Source organism: Equus quagga, chromosome 16 (genome assembly GCF_021613505.1).
Source record: "Equus quagga isolate Etosha38 chromosome 16, UCLA_HA_Equagga_1.0, whole genome shotgun sequence".
Classification (NCBI taxonomy): Eukaryota; Metazoa; Chordata; class Mammalia; order Perissodactyla; family Equidae; genus Equus; species Equus quagga.
Window position 1 is genome coordinate 36560069 of NC_060282.1, and position 24159 is coordinate 36584227.

A 24159-nucleotide genomic window follows, 5' to 3' on the forward strand; every position below is an offset into this window, starting at 1 on the left:
ATCTCTCATGCCTAGTTTGGCCCGGGCTCCCCAAACTGAGGCAGGCAGTCTCCCAGCCAGGCCCTAAGGGCCAGACCCACAGGCTGGTCCAGCTTCCATCTGGTGGCCAGGACTGACTTGGCCCCTGGGCCTGCACTGTCTGTGCGGGCAGCCCCTTGACCTGAACCCGGGGCTGAGCTGCCCGGAAGGCTGGTTTCTTTGTCTTTTTTTCCTTTTCTTTTCCTTTTTTTTCATGCTTGGGAGACACCAGAATTAATAACACTATTTTTAATTTTGGATGGCAAAATAAAAAATCTTTATGGTTGGAAGTGAATAGATAACACCTAAAATGATAGATCAAGAAATGGCAGTATTTATTACTGAGAATATGGAGGTAGGTCAGAAGGGAAAGAGGCCGAGGAGTGGAGCATTGCTGCCTCTGGAGACCAGAATCCAGGGAGCAGAGCAGGTCTCGGGAAACTATTTTTCACAAACCTTTTTAGTATTATTCAGCATTTTAAACCAAATACATTTCTTTGATAAAAATTTAAAAAAATATGTTAAGAAAAGACGATGTGGGCCATAGGAACACGTCTGCAGCCCAGAGCCAGGCTGTGGTTGCCAGTTGTCACCCACTAAACACCCAGGTTCCTGGTGAGAGGAAGCAGGCGCATGGTGCAGGGACCTCCTGAGAGGAACTCAGGACCCCTGCCTGCTCCCTTTCCACAGGTGAGGAAGCATGAGGACTAAATTCAGAGAGGGTAGAGTTGGGGGTTCCAGTTGGGACCCTGGGCAAATTACTTAAACTGTCCGTGCACCCATTTTCTCATCAACCCTCAGACCCATCAAACCTCCTCTCACTGAAACCTGAAAATTTGGTGACCAACAAACAACATGCCTTGGTTTTCAACAGCGACTCCAAAGGGCAGCAGAGATCAAGGCTTCCTGGCCCATTTCACAGTATTATGTTCCCGACCGTCTCATAAGCAGGACTGAAACCTTGACCTAAGTAAGCCGCTAGATTCATGAACTTAAAGAAGAGACGGGACCCTGGGAGAGGAGGTGGGGAAAAAGGTCGTCTGAGGGCAAGGGGAAGGGAGGGGGAGAGAGAGTGGTGCTGAACTGTTCCATTTCAATATTAAAAGAGATTTTTTATTTGTAAACAAAGCACATTAAGTAGGAAGAGTAACTAACTACGCTTGTCCTAATCACAGACACGTTCGAGCATTGAGAGAGACAGAGAAAGACAGAGAGAGAAGGAGAAGAAAAGGAAAGAGGATTTGCAACAACCTGGATGGACCTTGGGGGTGTTATGCTAAGCGAAATAAGTCAGATGGAGAAAGTCAAATAGTGTATGATTTCACTCATATGTGGAAGATAAAACAACAACAACAAACACACACACAGACACAGAGAATAGATTGGTGGTTACCAGAGGGGAAGGGGAAAGGGGGGAGCAGGGCAAAAGGGGTAGAGGAAAGATGTGTACGGTAAGGGGCAGCAACTAGACTGTGGGTGGTGAACACGATGCAGTCTATACAGAAGGCGAAATATAATGATGCACACCTGAAATTTATACAACGTTATAAACCAATGTGACCTCAAAAAAAAAAACAATTTTAAAAAAGAAAGGGAAAGAGGAAAGGAAGGAGGAGGAAGGGGATTAGAAGGGAGAGGAGCAGGGAGTAAAGGAAGGAGAGAAGAGGAGAGAGAAAAGAAAGGGTTGAGGGTGAGGGGAAGGAGGGCAGATGGTACTTAAAGGTGAGACCCCCTCAGATGAAAACACCCCCCTTCCCCAAACCCAACATCTTCCTCCCCTAAACATCCTAGTAAGAAGCTGCTACCTTACAAAGCTATTCATTCCCCTGGTAGAAAACTATCATCGTTAGAAGTCCCTGCAGATCTCCAGCTGCAGGGAAAGAAGTGACACAGGCCCGCTGCAGCTTTGGCGCTGAGGCCAGCCCTCCCACTGGCTGCCCCGGCCAGAAAGGGAACCCCGCCCAGATGCTAAGGCAGGCGCACAACTCCTCTGATGATGGCACCAAGCAGAGGACTCCCAAGGCTTTGAGGAAGCTTCCTTAGACTGCAGGGCAGGCAAGAGGCTTCCGCCCAATATCCCCTTCCTCTCTCCCACCCAGGCTCGGACTTGCCTCAGGGCCCGGGGCTCCGCACCTTCCCCAGCACCCCCTCTGCACCCCTTCATGCACGCATTCCCTTAATAAAACCCTCGCTGGTTTAACCTCATCTTGGTGCCTGCTTCTTGGAGGATTTGAACACCTAATCTTTCATATTTTATACCTAAACTGAGACAAAAATCTCATTTTCACCTATTGGTCCCAGTTCCATCCACAGGAATCACTGCACAAGTTTATTCTACTGTGACCCGATTCTTCAAGTCAAATGTCCATAAAGGCAGTGACAAGCTGTCCTCTGTGTGTATCTGTGTAAGTGTGTGTGTGTAAGGGTGGGGCTGGAGTGAACGTGATGGTAAAATTTGATACAGAAATACTGAGAAGACAAAATCACTGATACAAAGTAGATCTGAAACTGATGATTTCATGGAAAATATAAACACTACAACTTGGCCTCGAGTTTTAGCCCGAACAGACAGAGGAAGTCTAAAAGAATTGAAAGGTTAGTCAAGGACCTTCTCCAGGCCCAGGCAACCTTCAAGGAAGAGATCATTCCAACAGTGTTTGAATTACTGCAGAATGTAATAAGACGTGGAAAGTTTCCCAACTCATTCTAATCAGCTAGCATAACATGGATATCAAAATGCAACAAAGATAGCATGCACTTACGTACACACACAGACACACACCCCCCCCCCCCGCCCCGAAAACAAGAGATCAGGGTCAGTTACAACAACAATAATAATGATAGCGAACGTTTACTGAGTGTTTACCAGGTACCATGGGCTGTTCTAAAGGTTATATACCTCACTCCAGTGCTGGGGGGCAAGATCTCTTACTATTATCCCCGTTTTATAGAGGAGAAACGGAGGCACAGAGAGATTAAGTAATTTGCCCAAGGTCACACCAGCAGTGGGACTGGGATGAATACAGACATAAAATCCTCAAAAAAATATTGATGAGCTGAATCTATTGATATATTTTTTAAAAAATACATCATGACCACATAAAGCTTATCCCAGGAATATAAGATTGCTCAAAAAAAAAATTAGGGAATTTATTTAAGGGTATCACTACACTAAGAAAATGACAAAACAAAACAAAACCAGTATGAAAATCTTTCTTGATAGCCAAAAAATCTACAGCACCTTAACACTTAAAAGTGAGACATTAAAACCATTTCCTTTACAGAATGTCCTCTGCCATACTAATTTTCAACCTTGTACTTATACATCCTGAGCAATGTAATAAAACAGAAAGATTTAACAAAGCTAAATTCTAGAAAGAAGGAAGAAAAGTAATCATTATTTGTAGACAATAAAATTACTTGATAGACAATTTGAGATTCAGTAAAAGAGAGAGAGGGAAAGGGCACATAGATGGATTGAGAGATATTAGAAGAGAGGAGTCCGGTTGGGTGGTCAGATAGACAATCATATAAAACCAAGAGTTTTTCAAAGATCAGATCATCTTGAATGCTGAAGCTCTAAGGACATTAGACAAGGAGGTCCACTCTTACCCCTGTTAGTATGAGCTAACGTTGTTCTACAGTGATAGGTTGATGCAATTAGAGATGAGAATGAAATAGAAGATATAAAAATTGGAATAGATGACTAAACATCATTGGCATACAATATGACAGCATGCCTGGAATACCCACGAGAAACGACTGAACAATTATTACAAACATAAGGCAAGAAAGTAAAGTGGCTAGATACAAAACAACATTTGAAAAATCAATACCTTTCCTATATAAAAACAACCAGCTAAAACACATAAAGGAAGAAAAGACCCCACTTAAAACAGTACCAGAAATATAACATACTTTTGAGTAAACTTAAACTTTTTGAATAAACTTAACGATAAAGGTGCAAGATTATGTATGAAGAAAATGTTATAATGATACTAAGGAGCATCAAAGAAGATTTAAACAAACGGAGCAAAATACACTCCATCCTTAAACAGGAAGAAACAATATTAATAAGATGTCAACTCCATACCAAAGTCACTCATAAAATTTAATGTATTCCCTTCCTTCCTCCTCACCCCTGAATCAGGATTTCTTGAGAACTATAGAAGCTGATGCTGAAGTTTCTATGAAAAAAAATACAAAAATAACCAGGAAGATTTTTAAAAAGAAGAGCCATGAGATGGCACAGGACTTTCAGATATTAAAACATTTTATAGGGGCCAGCCCTGTGGCCAAGTGGTTAAGTTTGCACGCTCCACTTCGGCAGCCCAAGATTTCACTGGTTCGAATCCTGGGCGTGGACATGGCACCACTCGTCAAGCCATGCTGAGGCGGCGTCCCACATGCCACAACTAGAAGGACCCACAGCTAAAAATATACAACTAGGTACTGCGGGGATTTGGGGAGAAAAAGGAAAAAAATAAAATTAAAAAAAAAACATTTTATAAAGATAAATAAATAAATAGGTAAGTAGATAGTTGCTTCTGAAACATAAATAGGTAGATCAATGGAACAGAAAAAAGAGTGAAGAAATAATCCCAAATACACATAGATATTTAATATATGATAAGGGCTACATATCAAATAAGTGAGGGAAATATGTATTCTTCAATAAATGGTATTGGCACAATAGGGTGGCCATGTAGAAAAACAATTAAGTAAGAGTCCTACCGCATTTCTTCATCAAATAAATTCCAGGTAGATAAAGCTTTCAGTGGAAATGTGAAATCATAAAAGTCACAGAAAGATAAAATTTGGGAGAAGTTCATGCAGGAGGAGGAGTTGCTTATAATTTTAGAAGAGAGAAAGGCTTCCTAAGCAAGACATAAAACCTAGAAGAGATTTAAGAAAACAGATGAATTTGGCTACCTAAAAATTAAAAATGTCTGCAGCATAATCAAACACAAATGACAAACTGGTAGACAACAGGCTAAACTCTCAGTACACACACAGCTCTTACAATTCATCAAGAAAAGACCAAGAACACCACATGATCCAGCAACCTCACTTCTGGGTACACATCCAAGGGAAATGAAATCAGGATGTTGACGAGATATCAGCACTCCCATGTTCAGTGCAGCATTATTCAATAGTCAAGACACGGAAACAACCCAAGTATCTATCTACAGATATACAGATAAAGAACAAATGATATATATATATAATTGAATACTAGTCACTCTCAAAAAAGAAGAAAACCCTGCCATTTTCGACAACATAGACGAACCTGGAGGATATTAAACTAAGTGAAATAAGCCAGTCACAGGACAAATACTGCATGGCTCCACTTCTAGGATGTATCTAAAGTATTCAATCTCATAGAAACAGAGAGGACAACAGTGGCTGCCAGCAGCAGCTGGGAGGAGAGGGAAATGGGGGGTTGTTAGACAACGGGTTTCAAGTTTCAGCTATGCTAGATGAATAAATTCTAGAGCTCTGCTGTACAACATAGTGCCCATAGTTAACACAACAGTGTATGGACTTCAAAATGGATTAAGATGGTAAATTTATGTTAAGTGTTCTTAACACACACACACACACACACACGCACAAAGAGGCACAAGGAAACTCCGGGAGGTGTTGGATATGCCTATTACTTTCATTGTGGTGATGGTATCAGGGGTGTTTGCATATGTTCAGATTCATCAAATTGCACACATTAAATATGTGCAACTCTTTGTATATCAATTATACCTCAATAAAGCTGTTTAAAAAAAAAGACCAACAACAAAATAGAAAAATAAGCAAAGCACATTAACAGACAGTCCACAGGAAAAGAAATACAAAAGGCTTTTATATATATGAAAAGAATTAAAGAAATGCAAATTAAGAGAATAATAAGATATTTTTCATGTTAGCAAAAACTGTAAAGGCTCATAAGCTCCATTGCTCTGAAGGTAGGCAGAAGTGGGCACATTCAATAATATCAATTGGAGTATACATTACAGTAACACTTTTGAAGAACAATCTATCTAAGGTTTCAGTATGTAGACCCTTTGCCCCAGAAGTTCCACTTCTATGAATTTATCCTTTAGCCACTCATATATGCATACTGTGGAATATTGTACAACCATAAAAAAAGAGGTGATTCTGTATTATTAACATGGAACAATCAAAATCATAAAATGACATGTATTAAATCATTTATGTAAAAAACAAGTGAAAATATTTAAAACTCTCAAATATATGCACATCCATAAGTAATATAATACCTAGACACATCCAGAAGGCTATTCAACAAACTGTCAAATTCTGTTGAAAGTAGTAGGAGAAAGAATTACAAAAGGGGCATTTATTTTTTTCCTCCCTAAATTTATAGTTATTGTATAATGAAATATATATTGTTTTTAATATTTGTGAATTTTAAGCTAGGAAATTACACTTGTAGAAATTCAGTCTAGAAAATTATCTAAAAATCTTGACAGTTTTTATGTCTGAAGATTTTTATAAAAGTATGATTTTATAATAGTTTTCACTATGACAGCAACCAACATGTAACCTAAACGTAAGTCAATGACAGTAAATCCACAGCACGTAATGTTCTGCAGCCATTAAAATATTTAGAAAAAATTCATAAAATCATGGACAAATACTTATATTATAAATTAGGTTGGAGAAAAGAGAAAAATATGCAATATGATCAGTTACCTAAAGATTGGCCTTCGTCGGCATAGTTCTTTATAGATTTCATAGGGAAAGGCAATTTTGTACCTTGCAAATGATAGACTTCCTAAAGTAAGCAACCCTTAAATTTACTTCTTCAAGAATATTTGAAAAAATAGGGGAAAGTGGAGCATGTATCACATGAAATCCTAGATAATCAAAGAATGCATTTAAAATAATAAGTTCAAACTTCTACTGGAATTAAATGTTTTTTTCCCTTAATCAGTAGCCAAACTAATTAAGCTGAATTTTTCTTTTCACGCTCTGTTAGCTCTGTAGGGAGAAAAAAATTACATATCCATAAGTTTAACCATAAGAAGGAGATTGAAAAAAATAGCACGGATAATTCACAGCCTGGATAATGAGTTCCTGATTAACACACCTGGCTCCAATGCCGCCAACTCTTTTAGAATAAACTCATAATTGTTCTAGATGTTTTAAGGTTGTATCTCAGTTTAGAAAAGTACCAAACTACTTCTATAAATTGCCAGTTTCCACAGATGTTACCTTTAAAGCTACATGCAACTTGCATATGACAGAACACAAACAGCTGTTTTAACCTGTAGCTCTAGAAGAGTTTTTTAATATAAAGTTTAATTACAGAGCTCCGGAGATTTATCTTTGAAAAGTGGCTCCACTTTAAATAGCCCTACGATTTACATAAATAACCAAAGTGTTTCTTAACCGCTAATAATAGACCAAAAAAAAAAAAAAAAAAAGTGAATGGATAAAAGCCTGACCAAACCTGAGAAATGAAAAATAGTGGCAGGTCTTTTCAAATCAAAATAAAGCAGAAAGTTTGAAGACTTGTACTATTTTGTCTTATTTTAGACTTGTCTCCACTTTTCCCACAACTAATTACCTCAAGAATGGAAGGTAAATGTGCATTTTTTTCTGTTACGTTTTTTGTAATTATATTGTTAAAAGTTCTCAGACCTTAAACTAGTAGTCTGTTTCATCTCTGTAGTCTCAGCCCCTGGCATGGTGCCCAGCTCCATAGCTGGCCTATAGGCACTCAATACATCATCAAGTGGAGTAGATGTGTGTGGGGGCCACTCGATTGTTGTTTGGACGTATTCATCCTGAACTCAGTCATCGTCAGTAAGCTTGTAGATAGGAATTCCATCCCTTGACTAAGTTCCCTGAACTTGGGGTCTTTGATTAGGGAGCTTGAGCGCAGACCTGGGTAACTGCTTTCATTGGCAAAGGATGGGGGCTGTGAATTACGGTCAGTTCTCAGACCCAAAGGCTTATACTGAGAGAAGAGATCATGGCTAGACTTTCTGCTAATAAACTCTTTTTACTGGTGCTGAACTCTCTATAAAATCCCAAAAAGAGCTTTTAAGATATCAAAATAGTATATATATTAAAAACAAAACAAAACATAAAGCTCTTCTAGATAGAAAATACAATTTGAGTAAATGGAAAGAAATGCAATTCAAAACAAGTTACCATGTTTACCCTATCAACCTGGCAAAGACTAAAAAGAGGATAATATGCATTGTTGGGGAAGGAACATGGAATCCTTCTCCCTCAGATACACTGTTGGTGGGAGTACTAATGAGGAGAAAATATCTGGATGGCAATTTGAAAATATGAACCAAATACCTTTAAAAAAAGCATACATTTTGATGAAGAATTTCTATTCATTGGAAAGTAGTTCAAGGAAATAACTAAGAAGTGTGTGAGGATTTAGCTATAAAGATAATCATTTAAATATTGACTTAAGGGGCCGGCCCCCTGGCCAAGTGGTAAGTTCCCGTGCTCCACTTTGGAGCCCAGGGTTTCCCTGGTTCGGATCCTGGATGCAGACATGGCACTGTTCATCAGGCCATGCTGAGGCAGCGTTCCACATAGCACAACCAGAAGGACCTACAACTAGAATACACAACTACATACTGGGGGGCTTCGGAGAGAAGAAGAAGAAAAAAAAACATTGGCAACAGATATTAGCTCAGGTGCCAATCTTTAAATAAATAAATAAATATTGACTTTAATAGTAAAAAGTGGTGAAAAAATTTAAATGTACAATGACAGGAAACTGGTTAAATTAATTTGGACATTTCCATTCAATGTAAAACTATGGGACCACTAAACACATTTATCACCATGAAAAGCTATCTGTGATCAATATTAATTAAAAAAATAAGTTACTAAACAGTATGTAAATTACTATCTCATCTCTGTGTACATAGTATATTTGTATGTACATGCATATAAAAGAGAATAGAAATATAGATGTCAAAATATTAGCAGTGTTAACATCATGGGTAGTAGTTTTGAGAGTAATTGTACTTTCTAATATTTTTACAATTAAGTATGAATTAATTACTTTTTAAAGGCCTTTTAAATAACTCTAAAAATAAAGAAAAAAAAATTTAATGAGTTAAATCCATAAAGGTTGATCTCAAACTTTCCCCATTTGAAGGCAATGAAAGTACTCACATTCATACTTAGATGTGACAATACATTTGACATCAAAAATTGTAAAGCTCTGAATATTTTTAAATCACGAAATTAAATGATAAACAAAAAGTTGGGAAAACGATAACCAGAATTTTGACAGAAGAGTTGATAATTGTAGATGTGTAAAGAGTTCTCACAACTCAATAATAAAAATATCAACATCCCAATTTTCAAACTGAGTGAAAAGTAAGAACTGAGCAACACTAACCCATATGGTACATTTGTACAGAGGTCAGAAGCTGCCCTTTTTCTTTGGGCAGAAGCCAAAGGGAAACACAGCTGGATCTCAGCCCCAAAGTTCCCCTGTCCAGGAGACAACAACATAACCATATGTAGCAGCCAGGGCAAGAGCAAGATCTTCACTAAAAAAGAAATGTCAATGACCAAGAAAGAGCTGAGAAAATGTTTAACCTCATTAATTATCAAAGTGCAAATTAAAACAAAAACATGTTTTTGGTCTTTCAAATTGACAAAAACATTATAATTCTCATTTACATGTGAGACAATGTGAGAAAGACACTCTCAAACACTGTTGAGAGAAAATATAAAGTTTTACAGTCTTTCCAGAAGTCACTTTCAAATTATGTATCAAGAAGCTAAAAGCATTTGTCTTTTGTTCTTATACTTCCAGAAACCTAAAGTAATAACTAGAGACACAAAGATTTATGTACTGATTCATAATAATGATTTATAATAATGAAAAAGCAAAACAACCTAAACATAAAAATAGGAGATGGTAGATTTCATCTTTCAATGTCACGTGGAAGAATATTTAAGGAACTATAAAATGCTAATAATATCGCATTCGGTGGAAAGCGTAGAGTGGCATGAATGATGTAAAAAGGGCGATCATAATTTGTATACTCTTTCATAACTACATTCATATGCATGCACATATTAGAAACTGCTGGAAAATACATAAAGTGTTAGGGTCCTGGAATGATAAGGGATTTTTCTTCTATATACCTTTCACTAGTTTCCCCCTTTTCCTCATGAGCATATACCGTCTTTATCATCAGAAAAAAAAAAGCCTTCCCAAGAAATGGTGCTAAAAAAAACACATGCAAATACAAAACCATATCATAAAATAGTTACAATAAAAGTTAGCCTGGCAGACAGCGTTGAAAGCAGTGAAGTAGGTCATTCAGAAATGCTTCAAAAGAGTGGTTTATAAAATAATCCATCAAATATTCAGTACAATAAAAATCTCAGAATCACACACACATTTTTAAATCCTCCATATTCCAGGAATATTTGGTACAACAAAATCCCCCTACAGTCCTAGAAGCTCTGAATAGCATATCCTGTTTGGTTCACCTGGCCAAGCGTGGGTATGCTGCAGTAGGAAAACTTGCAACTTGTAATTAAACATGTCCCAGGTCCTGACCACATAGGTATTTCATTGTTTAGCAAGGATCAGGAAGACAACAAAAAGCACATAGGTCTTTTAAATGAGGAAAGAGAAGGGAAAGACTACAACTGATACCCCAGCGCATTTCAACTTGAGGATACTAGAAGTGATAAATGAATTGTGTCCCAAGATTTGTGGGCAAATGCAAAAAGCAAATTTGTGGTTTTGTGTGGCTGAATAAAATGCAAACCGCACCTTTTAGGTTGTTTACTAAAATTGAAGATAAACACAGGATAAAAAGACAAACCATAACTCTTAGCTCATCTCCCTCCCACAAGCTCTGTAAGGATGCCTTTATTGAGACTTTCAACATCCAAATAACGATTTTTGAAAACGTAAGATACAGTATTTGAGATCTGATGAATTTTCGCACAATGAGAAGACAAGTATGGAGGAGGGGAGAGGTCGGCGTGGGAGAGAAGGGGGCAACTGCAAATTTCACTCATGAATTCACCACCAAAAAGACCTGTTTCACAAACTGCGTGGATGCCCACAGCCAAACATTGCTTTGGTTTTGCTCACATTTACAAAGTCCACTTCCATTTTTTTAAACCTCCCCTTTTTTTCCTGACATAATTTTGGCAACTTCAGTGATTCTGGGAGGCCATTTTCTCCCTCCAGTTCACATTGTGTACTTTTTGTTCCCTGCTCTGGATGCTCCTTGGATGTGTCGATAAGCAAATAATTTCACATTTGCCACAAAGCCTCCATTAAAGACGCCTGCAAGAAATCCAGTGATGCAATCCCATACAGCTTAACTAACAGACTCCAGCTCGCGTCTGGCATGCTCTCTGTACCAGCTTGTAGAAGCAGGTAGATGAGTCACACGCTTGGCCCTCCGGGGGAAAAGCCAGTCTACGTTATTGGAAAAAATAAATTGTTAAAAAAAATAATAAAAACTCATCCTTGCCTACAACTACTTTTTGTTTTTAAATGGAGGCATATTCTGGGCTCTCCCTATTCCTCCAAAAGATTGAACACAACTCGCCCCACCACCAAGTCTCTCCCAGGAACACTCGGGCGGGGTCTGAGATGGTGTGGAAGGTAGCCTCGCCCACAGAGCATTTTCTCCAGGGGAAACTTCACAGGCACATGCAGCCTACTGAGAGGAAGAAACAAAGTTTCTCTTCTTCTCAGTCATTCCCCAGCTTCAAGTTATACAAAGCTTGGAAACTCCTGCACTTACTTGTGCTATTTTGAAAAATAGTGGACTTGTTAATTGGGCAGATCCAAAAAGACAGGGTTGTGAAGCCACAAACCCAACAAATCTACAGGTGAGCTGAGCGGGGCATAGTGCCGGAGGCCACGTGGCACAGCAGCAGTGACGAGCAGGGTGGCATGCCTGGATCCAAAGGAGGGCGGCAGGCACTTCTGCGGAGGAGCAGATAAATTCCACCTGGAACAAGCGAGCAGGCAGGCTTTCCCATTTTATTTAGGGTACATGTGTTTGTATTTTTAAATGTCTCCATGGCAGAATAGCTTTTTAAAAAATAACCTTTAAATTTTGTCTCCTTAATCACAAAAGCAGAACAAGCTCACTTCAGCCAGCTAGGAAAACACAGAGAGCACAACTAAGAGACAAAAGTCCATGTCCTTCCTCCACGCAGAGAGCAAAGCACTGTTAACCTATTGTGGTTTGATTACTATTATTATTTATCATTTTCTGTGCCTATAAAGATTCTACTGCATCATGAACGTTTGCTGCTGTCATTATTCTCCCATAATAAGATTCATGGCACTTGCACAGTCTCCCGTCACCTCCCTCAACTGTGATTTACTACATCAGTCCTCTGCAGCCGGCCACTTCTTAGGGTTTTTCTGATTTTTCACTTTCAAAAATAATGCTACAATTAATATCCTTGATTATTTCCTTAAGATAAAGCCCTAAAACTGGAATTCCAATGTCAACAGGTAGGCCCATTTCAACTGGTTTTGCCAAATTGCCTTCCAGAAAGCTTGTAATAATTTATAATCCTCCTAGAAATGCATTTTCCCCAAACCCAGTTTTGTTAATCTTGGCCAATTTGACAGGGAAACTTGGAAGTTTCCTGTCCTATAATCTGTATTTCTTGAATTATTAATAAAACTAGATATTATTTTATATGTTTATTAGCCACTTGCATAGCTTTTGTGGATTGTCTACTCATGGGCTTGGAACATATTGCAATTGGAGCATCTGTCCTTTTTAAACATGTTTTCAAAAATATGTAAGATAGACATATTTTTAAAAGTAGATACCAAGACTCCGAAGAAGCTGAAAAATCACGGTGTGCACAGGAAGCATAAATGTACTTAAAGGGCCGGTAACCTAGCAAAAGTCCTCCAACGTGAGAACCTTCTAGGGGCTGCAGGCCATTTTGTCCTGGTACCAGTACTGGCTTCAGAGTAAATAGATTTCAGACTTATAACACAGTAGGATACCAGAAAAGGAGATTTTATTCCTGACCTAAATGAATTCCTGACATAAATGGTCATTATGTGCCCTGAAATGAAATAATATATTAGTTTATAATTGAAGTGAAACTGCAGGTGCTATTCTTATCCTAAATTATTTAATAGCTTTTCCAAACACTGAACTACTGGCTTGGCAATATTGTCTGACAATGGGTGCCCCTGAATATGTTTATTAAGAGCAGGAGGAGTCGGGAAGGGGGCCAGAAGGGGGAGCATAAAGAGGAGAAGGAGAAAGGGGAGAGAGAGGGAGAAGGGGGAGGGAGGGGGAGGAGGAGGAGGAGGAAGAGAGGGAGTAAGATGAGGGGGAGCAGGAAGGGAAGGAAGAAAGGGGAAAGAGAAGAAGGGAAGTTGTCCATTTGCCTAAGGTTTTCACCCTACTAAATTTTATCCACTGTTCCATCCATTCCGATATTCTCATTCTCACTCCACGAGCTTGCCCAGAGTAAACCACTTCCTGGGCTCTCTCTGGGAAGAGCTTTCAGAGTATCTGTCAGCCCTTTTCATTTGATTTTCCTGTCCCCTTTATCTACCAACCTGGTGAGGCTGTGAGGGGGTCCCGTAGGTAAACCACTGATTTTACCGCCCCACTGCCCTTCTGAATTCCGTGTGGCCCTCTGAATTCTTCCTGCCTGCCAGAAGTCTATTTCTTTGTCATCTTAGTCAGACCCGCTTTTATTTCGGTAAAAGGGTGAGAGGGCATGGGAGCAGGAGCAAGCCCCACTGCCCTGTACTCTCCTATCTTGCTGACATCCATCACTCTTTCTGGAAGCTGCCACCAGCCCAGAGCGGTCTGGAGGGAGAGAATGAGACTCACAGAATGCCGGAGCAGGCGATTATCCTCAGAGACCACTTAGTTCAGCGTCATTTTACAGATGAAAAATAATGAAAGAAGAATCCTCTCATCTTATGTTAATTATCTTATTGGCAATACAGGAAAGAGGCAAAAGCTACCTTTGTTCCTTGCTTCTTTGAAAAGCTAGATCCAAGAAGTACAGAAAGCAGTTATTTTATGGGGCTCACTGAACTGAGAACTAAAAACAATGATTTGGCGTGTGTGGGAAGAACAGACCATTCTAACTCACAGTCCTGCTATCAGAATCTGAAACAGGTAGGTATTTCACACACTCATGTTCATATTTTAAGATAAAAAGGCAAGGCCTCCCCTGTTCCCAATCTCCCTACCAAAAAAAGGCAGCATGTTTTTTTCAAGTTAATCAAAACTTCAGATTTGCAACTTATACTTACAACCCCAACATGCAACACAGAAGAAAGAATGTAAGGCACTTTTCTCCTCAAACCAAACTTTTAGCTCCAAATCCTACGCTTGGTTACTCACATGCCCCATAAGATCTCTAAGGCTCGTCCTGGCTCTAGGACTCCAGGCTTCAAGTTAAAAGCCATGTCACCCCACACTAGTCCCCAGCTCTGCAGGCCGTGCACGGCGACTCTCCTGCTACTGAGAAAAATGCTGGCACCTCAACAGTGACTAAAACACAGTTTCTTCTTGCTCTCGCTCTCTTCCTCTCCTTTCTCCGTTCTTCTCCACTTCAACCTTTCCCCCTCTTTAAAACCTCCGATCTAAATCAGGGGACTTAAAACAAGAGAGTCTGGCCCTGGGGGGTTAAGCTATACTTGTACATTCAGCGTTGGGATGAAAGGCAGGCGCCAAAATAAAGACAAGCAACAAGGGAATCTTGCTTTCCTTTTCTTCTCTGGAGGGTGTCTGCATTCACACTTGTAAAGGAAGCATTTCCTTGGGAGTGAATGTGAAGTCATATCACTTTAAAAATGCTCCCCACAAAGTTCATTGCCATGTTCATTACAAAGTAAAATAAGGCTCTTCATCCGCCACAGGCAGCAATTGCTTTCCACTGAATGCCCATTCAAATGCACGGACAATCCCACAATCCCAACTTATTGTCAAAATGTACATTGAAATGCCCTGAAATGTATCGGCTTTTCTAGAACTTTCCATAGAACTCTAAAAATGTGTTCTTGGTTGGTATTGTGTATGGCAAATCAAAATGTGCTGTTTTTATAAATAATATTACTTTAATCCTGCTACTCACCAAAACACATCAAGCTAAAACACTTCACCCTCTTCCCAATATAAATGGAGGTAAGAATTGGGATAAATCCCCAAAGAGAGATTTTCTTGCTTCTCTCTCACTTAACCCATTATAGTCCAGTCCTTTTTACCATTTACCACCTAAAAACTTACAGCATGAAATGTAATGTCCTGTTAATGCATGAACAGATAGACAGATCTGAACCAAGGAGCTGGGACTGCTCCAAAGGACGGAAATGACAGGGCAGGTGCAGGGTAGGGTGAGTCTGAATTTGAGGGCCTGCATTGGAAGACCTGTGAAGCTGTCTGAGGGACTCCCAGGTGCATGTTGTTGTTACTAAGCAACCCACTAGTCCTCCTGGGCGAAAGCAAAAATTCCTATTCAGCCTGTTGCTGCTCGCTAAGGAATTTTTCCTGGACAAGTTTGCCAAACCAATCGCTACCCTATTTCAGCTTAGACCTAGTATTTGTAATTGAGCAGGAATCCTTGAATACCTTTTGAAGAAGAGAGTGTCTGCACCCCAATGTGAATGCCAGGGATCATGAGTGAGGACTCTAATTAATTTAGGATAAGGCTTTGCTTATACTAAGAAGAACTTAAAAGGAAACAATTTCCAAGCTTAAACTTAGTTGACTTAGATAGGGTGACATCATCTGCTGACACCATCTTAACTCTTGGCTTAGGTACCAAAGATGGGTCTCCGATACTGTAAATGCTAAGAGAACACGGCAAAGTTCACTGACTAAAGTAACACCTAAAATCAGATTTCCATTTATCTCTCTGCATAGAAACTGTGTGTGTCAATTCCCACCAAGTAATATGGGAGGAAATAAAAATCAGGGAACTGGCACCGAAATACAGACCAAGGAAGGAAAGAAGGGAGGAGGGGAAGGAGGAAAAAATGTTGGTTCAGACTAGGGAGGAAGTAAGAGAGGGAAAATACTATTTAATCAAATTGTTCATTTTTTAACCAGAAATGCAGGCCTACTTAAATCAAAGTTACAAAGAAGAACCGAAGCACTTGCTTGAGTTATCTAAGACCTTTTAAAGACTAGATTTAGTCATCTAACATCAAAATAATAGTCTTGTTTAAATTATCTATAGATTTCAAACAAATACTTCTTGGGGTTATTGGGTGGTGGGGGGGTTTAAATGTTTCCATGTATGTTTCACTTACCTGGCTACTTGTCTATGTTCTCCCTTTGACTTTGCAGAGTCTAATACATATTGCTAGCTACAGCTCTTCATCAACTGCTTCAGCACTTACTTTTAATCCTCCTTAAATCAGATGGCACTAAGCCCACTGGGTGGCCTGGTCTCTACAGCCAGTTTAAAACAGGACCTAATTACAGGCCAACAGAAGGTCTAGTACCAGCTTATGAGGGTAATGCTTAAAGCTACCATTAGCCCTAGAAATGAAACTGCAACCATCAACCCATTAAATCATTTCACCAGGCACTAACATCAGATCGGAACTCGTTATCGTTGACTTCATGCTACAAAATAGAATCTAAATTCAGTGAAACACCTGTGCCCAGAAAAATGCACACTAGTTTTAGGTTCTAATGTGAAACCATAGGTCAAGGTTAGCCTTCTAACTCTATCTCAGATCCCCAGTGAGTGGGATCCAGCCTAAGATCTGAGCTTGACCCTTAGCTACAGGCCTGGCAGAGGCCCCACGGGGGTAACATCACTTGAAATGAAGTCTTTACCAGATCTGGAAATATATGACCTCTCAAAATGACTGCATTCTTCCAGAAGGGGCAGTTTAGCAAAACAATGAAAGTAAACTACATTGGGAGAAGGCCTAAGAATTCTTTTTTTTTTAAAGAGTGGCACCTGTGCTAACATCTGTTGCCAATCTTTTTTTTTTTCCTCTTATTCCTCTTCTCCCCAAAGCCCCCAGTACATAGTTCCATATTCTAGTTTAAGTGCCTCTGGTTGTGCTACATGGGACGCCACCTCAACACCACCTGACTAGTGGTGCCATGTCCGCACCCAGGATCCGAACCACGAAACCCTGGGCTGCTGAAGCGGAGCGTGCGAAATTAACCACTCGGCCACGGGGCCGGCCCCAGGCCTAAGGATTCTTAAGCCCAGGTTAAAATTATGTCAGAAGCTGCTCATCTGGAAGAATGTTTCAGTGGATGTGCCTCGGTTGATATTTTTGTAATCAGATGATTTTAGGCAGCAACGATTTAAAGGCTTCCTATGAAGATTCTTATTAAGTAAGCACATATGTAATTATCTTCAACTTTTTTTAATCATTCCAATTTTCATGTTGTTAGCTAGCATCATCTTATTTTTCAAGTAGGTTAACTCTGCCTGTATGCTAGTTCCCTTCACTGAAGATGCAAAACTAACCAAAGCACACTGTTTGCAGTGTCTCACTTCCAAACACAATGGACGAGCCTGTGTTTTCTGATGGACACAAGTTTGCAGAAACTGAACGAGGACAAGAGGAAGGCAGGAAAGACGAGCCTTATTTTGCTGGAGGCTCCTGTTAAAGCGTTGAGATACTGGCTGAAGAGCGGTAAGTTAAAGCAAGAGTTTCAGGGAGGCGACAGTGTCAGTGCAAACACCATCTGTACTTGGTCCCTCTTCTTCAGTTCTAATTCCCAGGGGTCTTCTAGGATGCGTGCATTTTTAATCCCTAAATGAAGCACACACAGGATTGAATCCATTGTAGGGAAGAGAACACTGGACCCTAACCACTAAACTGGTGATACTCAGGAAAAAGACAAGACTGGCAGTATTAGCTGATTCTTTATTTACACTCACCTGTTGACTGCCACGACCATCTATAAGCATCATTTTGCCTGGTTTTGAGTGTATCTAAATGTCTGGACTATTTAGTAGTGAATTGATTATGTTAGATTACTTAAAAGGGCCATTATCTCTCTACCCCTCTGGTTCACCCACACTTGGCTCCCTTCTGATTCTAGAATATGCTAAGCACTCTCCTACCTCAGGGCCTTTGCACTCACTCTTCCATCTGCCTGTAACATTCTTACCCCAGGTATCTTCAGTGCTCCATCCCTCACTTCCTTCAGGTCTCTGCTTAAAGGTTATTTTATCAGAGAGCCCATCCCTGACCACCTTATATAAAACGGCCGCCTATTATTCCCAATCCCTTTAAGTGCTTTGCTTTCCTTCAAAGCACTTAACACCGTCTAACCTGTTATGTATTCACCTCTCGATGGTTTACTCTCTGTTTCCTGGCACCACAATACAAGCACCATGACGCAGGGACTTGGTTCTGCGTGCTAGTGAGTCTCAATGCCCCATAGAGACTGGCATTCAAGACATATGTGCTGAATAAATGAGTATTTTTAGTGGTTTGAGGTAGATATGATTAATGTTAATATTTGTGATCTTAAAAGATATTTTATATAGCCAAATAGAAACAAACATGCATTTATAAAACTAAAGATTAGAAAGTTTAGTTAAAATGTTTCATGCCATTACTTGAAAGGTTATCCACATAAGATACCTATAACTTTGGGCATTTTCTGTTTCCTTTCTAGAATAATGGCCAGCCTCCTTAAGATAAAACACACAAAATGACTAAAAGTAATTTCTTAGGCAAAAGTGGGGTGGCTAGGGAGAAGGGAGATAGATACACTATGACTTGACAAATATACTATTGTATTTTCTTGGTAACTTTTAGGCACTTACCAGGTATTGCCTTAATTAAAATTGTGTCTGTTCAAGTCTTACCTTCCACTAGAGTGAAGCCCTGTGAGGACATGGCCCATCTTATACATCTTTTTATTTTCTTATAATGCCTGTTTTGCAAATAGTAGGTAATCAGAAAACATGTTTATGTAATGAAAAACACCTGGGGGCATCAAATAAAATTATATATATAAAGTCATATATACAACATATATTCACAGAGGATATATTTTATATATAATATTTTATATACATATATTTATATAAATGAATATATAACATATCTATATATACCATATGTTATATACTTATATATATTATATTCTCTCTGAATATATTTTATATATTTTGGCAGTAAAATAAGAATTTCTAAAACTATCATTGCCTTGCAAGAATACACATGCTTGTTGACAAGATCATAAATCTTCATAAAATTTAAGAAAGGAGGAGCAGAGAGTTTTTAAATGTGTACAAAGACAAACTGTCCTAAAAAACTTTGTTTTAATTAGTGATAGCATCAGCACTGCAGAACACAATCTGAAAAGTCCACAACCCTAAAAAGACGACGCTACTTCAGTCCAGACTTGCTAATTGGAATTATCTTCGTAGGCAATCCAAAAGATTACCTACACTTTGATGTGTATGGAAAAATAACTGTGTGTATTCTTTTAGGTTACTTCCAGAAAACACAGACAAGCCTCCTAGGTGGATTTACCATAAAGCTGATAAAGCTCAAGGTTCAGGAGCCCTCTTTTGCTCTGGCAGGGAGCCCCAGCGACATGTTCTTTTTCTTAGAGCCCACACCCCCACCCCACCTAATATACACAACTGCATAAGCTTTAGGCCCATAAAAGCTGGACCCATATCTGCCAGTTCTCCATTCGAATATTAACATTGAGAAAACTAGGCTAAAATTTCCAAAAATGATCCAAAAATGATTTATTAATTTCAAACATTTCTCAATAGTCCAAGCAGAAGGAGGAAAGAGGGGTTCAATGCTCTTTCAGGGGGTATTGTTAGTATTTTTCCCAAGATACAAAATTAAGTCTTGGAAATGATGACTAGATAAAAGCTACTTTCTGTAAGTGTAAGTATAGATATTCCCAGATAGTTATTACCCATAAAAATTAGGTAATGCACCGTAGTGAAACCAGACTGCTGGTGCTCAGAACTTATTTTCAATACTAAATAGTCTGTATTGGTGCTAAGTATGAGAGGCTAAAATAAAAACCAATCGGTTTTCATTCCGAATTCGAGTCATGTTGGATCACAAAACTACGCAGTGCAACCAAATGTGAATTGTGTGATTTAATTAAGAATTACGTCGTCTTATCCGATATTCACTAGATTTGCAACCATTTTTGACACGAAGATAAAAACAAACCAAAAAACCCTGCTGTCATCTGGGCTTTTGACTATTGAAGTCTTCAAACTCGAGTAGTGATTTCTTCAACGCTACAGAGGGAACTTGAGGTGGGAGTCGGGGTACAGTCATAGAATCATAGAACATTCTCTCCCTACCCTACTCCTACCCTCTTCCGGTGTTTGTAACGCTAGCGCTCCCCGCCCCCGCCCCCACCCCCACCCCCGTGTAGCACGCAATTTCTCCTTGGTGGGTAACGGGGTACTATCTGGGAGATTTTTTTACGTAAGTATGACAGCACGTGTTGTTAGATGCGCCTATCCTACCAGCAGCTTGCCCTGAGCATGGTCCTTCCCGTCCAGCCCTGGACAGGTCCGCAGGGCATTCCCGCCGCCCCCTCAGGGTCCCTCAATTTGGGACTGGTTCCAGCCACTTCTCCAGGAGAGGTGCCTGCGGCCCTTGTCCCAGCCGAGACACCCTCAGGAAGGTCCCCTGGGGTGGGCACACCACCAGGGTAATGTTATCGGAGAAAGCAAAAAGGGGCCCCTGCGCACTCCAAGAGGACGCTACCAGTTCCCAGCCCGGGGCGCACCCGAGAGGAGGGGGAAGGGAGTGTCGCACCGAATCCCCAGAAAGGCCGCGGGACCCACCTCCGGCTCCCTCGCGCTCCCGCCCTCGGCCCCACCTCCCTCAGCCCACACAAAGCCGTCCCGAGGGCGGGGGCCAGGCCTGCCGGGAGGCCGCCTGGACGCGACCGGACCGGGCCTGGCGCCCTGCGACTCTGGCCGCGCAGGCCGCCGATCCCTGCGAGGCCAGTGCGGGTCCCGGACGGGAAGGACGCGCTTCCCCGCTCGCCTTCCCAGGCGCGGGAAGCCGGGCCTCGCCGCCCCGGGCCCCCGCCGTTCCATCCTAGAGCCCCCGGGAAGGCCCGGCGCGACCCACGCAGCCCCCAGCCACGCCCGAGGTGGCGGCCTCCGGCGCGGAGCGCCTGGGCGGGCCGGGCCGCGGAGGGAAGGGCCGCGGGCTCGCAGGGCGTGCAGCCGCCGTCCGGCCTGGGCGAATCGACAAGTCGCAGGCGCCCCTTGCGCCCTACGGCGGCGCAAGCTCGGGCCTCAAATCAATTCCCCTCATTTCCGAAAGGCCCTGTCCTCCCGCACCTGCGTAAGGTGGCCAAACAATGCAGGGGTGGACCGGAGCCCGGGAGGCAGGGGCAGGGGCGAGGGACGGCGCGGGGCTACACCCCCGATGCCAGCCGCCCCGGCGCCTCGCCTCCCCTCGGGGGCGCACACGCGGGCGCGCACACACGCACTCCCTCCTGCCCCAGTGCGGGAAGATGGCCGTTTCTGCTTCGATATAAAGGCTCTTTGTTGCGCTCACACAAAAGCCGCCAAGACCCGCTTTTCCAGCAGGCCCTTTGGACAAATCGAAGGACCTCAGCTGAATTTCCAAATGGCCCTAGAAGCCTGAAGCGGTGGGAGCAACTAAAAGAGAGGGGGAAATAACAGGTTCCCGTTTCATCTACCAAAACCTCTGCCAACATCCAAGCATTCGTTCTGGGAAACGGGAGCTGAGATCTTCGGTAAGGCAGGCAGGAAGGAGCAAAACCTACTTGGACTATCAAGGCCCAAAGGGGGTATTAAACATTCACATTCTTGTAGGGTTTCTTCCCTTAATCAGGAGAGAAACATAATCTGCAAAAGTCTGGATACACCAAAAAGAAAAAGAAAAAAGAAGGAAAAAAATACCAACAATAGCAACTTAAAAAAAAAAAAAACATAACAAACCAGTTGCCATCAGCCCAAAGTGGTAGTAGCAGCAGCCGGCGCGTGTGATCCACTTACTTGTCCGACTCTTGTGACATGTTTGATCCAATGAACTCGCTCCCCTTTTCCTGGAGCCTCAGCCTCTGGTGAAACTGGACTTTCAAGTCTGTGCAGGTGAAGGTGTGTGAGAGCGCCCGAGATGGCAGAACAAGAGCTACAGGTAATTCTGCTTTTCCGTCCCCCCTCACCACTCTCGCTCGCTCGCCTGCTCGCGCCCTCACCTAGCCGGAAAGGTGGGATAAGGGGGGGCCCCTCACATGGGGCCCGAGCTCGGAGGCGGCCGGGCGGCGCGGAGTCCTCCTGGATGGTGGCAGTGGGCAGCCACAGAGCAGAAAGTGGCGGACTTGGGCGGCCACAGGTAACTTTCTCGCAAGGAGCTGAATTCTTTCACTAAAGGGTACAAGCCCGAGGGACGAGCTGCGCGGTGATTGGCTGCGGAGCTTCCTCAGGTGAGCTGCCATTGGCAGAGGCGCGCTCAGGTAAGGCCCTTCTCCAAGTGCAGGTAACTCATTCCGAAGTTTACCTGAGTGGAGCGGCGGCACGCCTGCAGCTCTGCGGCAGCCCGTGGGAGCTGAGGGTCAGTGCTTCGAGTAGACTTCACGCTGTTTTCCTTCTTCACGGAGGCCGGCCCGGGGTCGGGGCTGGGGGTGGGGTGTCTGGAGGGAAAGAAGGAACCAGGAAAAAAAGCAACACCTGCAACCACTAGGGATTGTGGGTCGAACGGAAGGACTAAGGAGAGCTGAACTCAGGTATCGCAAGCCAGCCGGAATCGAATGCGCAGCACAACCACAAGGCTTTTAATATCCACGTTAAGGGGACTGTATGACAGTGTCAGAAGAGTACAGAACTGAAGTTTACTTTGTGCTGGGGCGGGTGGGGTGGGGGGGACAGAAAGATCGACGGGTTCGTTGCGTAATTGCATTTTTAACATTCTTATCCACAATAAACACGTTTCGTGTCCCGATGTGTAAAAGATACTAGGTAGATTGCAGATTTTCAAACAGGTGAGCATCCTTTCATGAGCTGGGCAGATGGGGAGTGGTGTGGTTTTGATGGGGTGAGGAGATTCGGTTGACTAGATACTAAGACGGCCCAGGCGCACCTCTTCTGTCTCAATTCTACAGCCTGAGATTCCAGAACTGCAAACAACCACTGAATCTGTTCCATAAACCTGTTGTCATTTGACGTTTCCAGGCAGGCATCAACATTTACGTTGTAATTCAATAGAAGCAGCGACTACAAAGGTGTATTATCCTTCCAGTTTAATATGGTTGCTACAGGAACAATTCAGGTTGAAACTGAGTTCTTTGTGGTTCTGTTTCTTCTAGTTGGAAACAACACGAATTAGCAAAGGTGTGTTTATAACCACTGCTCCCAAAGAGTATTTGTGGAAGTTCTGACAGGGATCTAGCCCATACATATGAATTGTGGAAATGAAGGAGGGCATGAAAAGCTTACCATATTTTATTTCAAGTTAATACTACATTGCCAGAGTTGATACAACTTCTGTTTTAATCTTTCAGATACTTCCTGAAAATTACATTATGAAACAAGGTTTGGTTGTTCTATGTTTTCACTCTCAACAAATGAATTTCAAAATTTTATTGTTACTTTTTAAAGACAGTAGAAACACATACACTTTTTTTTTTTTTTTTGCTGAGGAAGATTTGCCCTAAGCTAACATCTGTTGCCACTATTCCTCTTTTTTCGCTTGAGGAAGATTAGCCCGGAGCACTGAGCCTGTTAATCTGTGCCAATCTTTCTCTATTTTGTATGTGGGATGCCACCACAGCATGGCTGACAAGTGGTCTAGGTCCATGCCAGAGATTGGAACCCATGAAACTGGCCATGGAAACGGAGCACGTGGAACCTAACCCCTACACCACCGGGCCAGCCCACATACACTTACTTCTTAAAGATAATATAATATTTTAAGATGATACAGTACCCACCTCTCCTCTACCTTCTTAACCTCCTTTCCAGAGGCAACCACATTCCACTTCTAACTGTCTCTTCTGCCATTTACTTCCCATATTCTAAATAATTTATACTGCTGTACATCCCACCCAGTTTCCCCTTCTGCCATTCAACCAACATAGCTCTTTCACAGTTTAGGGATAGCACGTAGTCAATGACTGTGCAAATATCAGT

General features: G+C 41.6%; 1 protein-coding gene across 4 annotated transcripts in view; it reads right to left on the reverse strand.

Annotated features, from left to right (window-relative positions):
* GRHL2 (grainyhead like transcription factor 2) overlaps positions 1-22480 on the reverse strand; it is a 156080-nt gene extending 133600 nt beyond the window's left edge. For 2 of the 4 annotated variants that reach the window (XM_046642038.1, XM_046642037.1), the window contains exon 1: positions 22027-22480. In XM_046642038.1, coding sequence (XP_046497994.1) covers positions 22027-22046 — 20 coding nt within the window. In that variant the 5' untranslated portion in view covers positions 22047-22480. Of the gene's footprint in view, positions 1-21969 lie in introns of all 4 variants that reach the window. The other 2 variants (XM_046642041.1, XM_046642040.1) reach the window with 2 other exon arrangements.
* Between the last annotated feature and the right edge of the window lie 1679 nt (positions 22481-24159).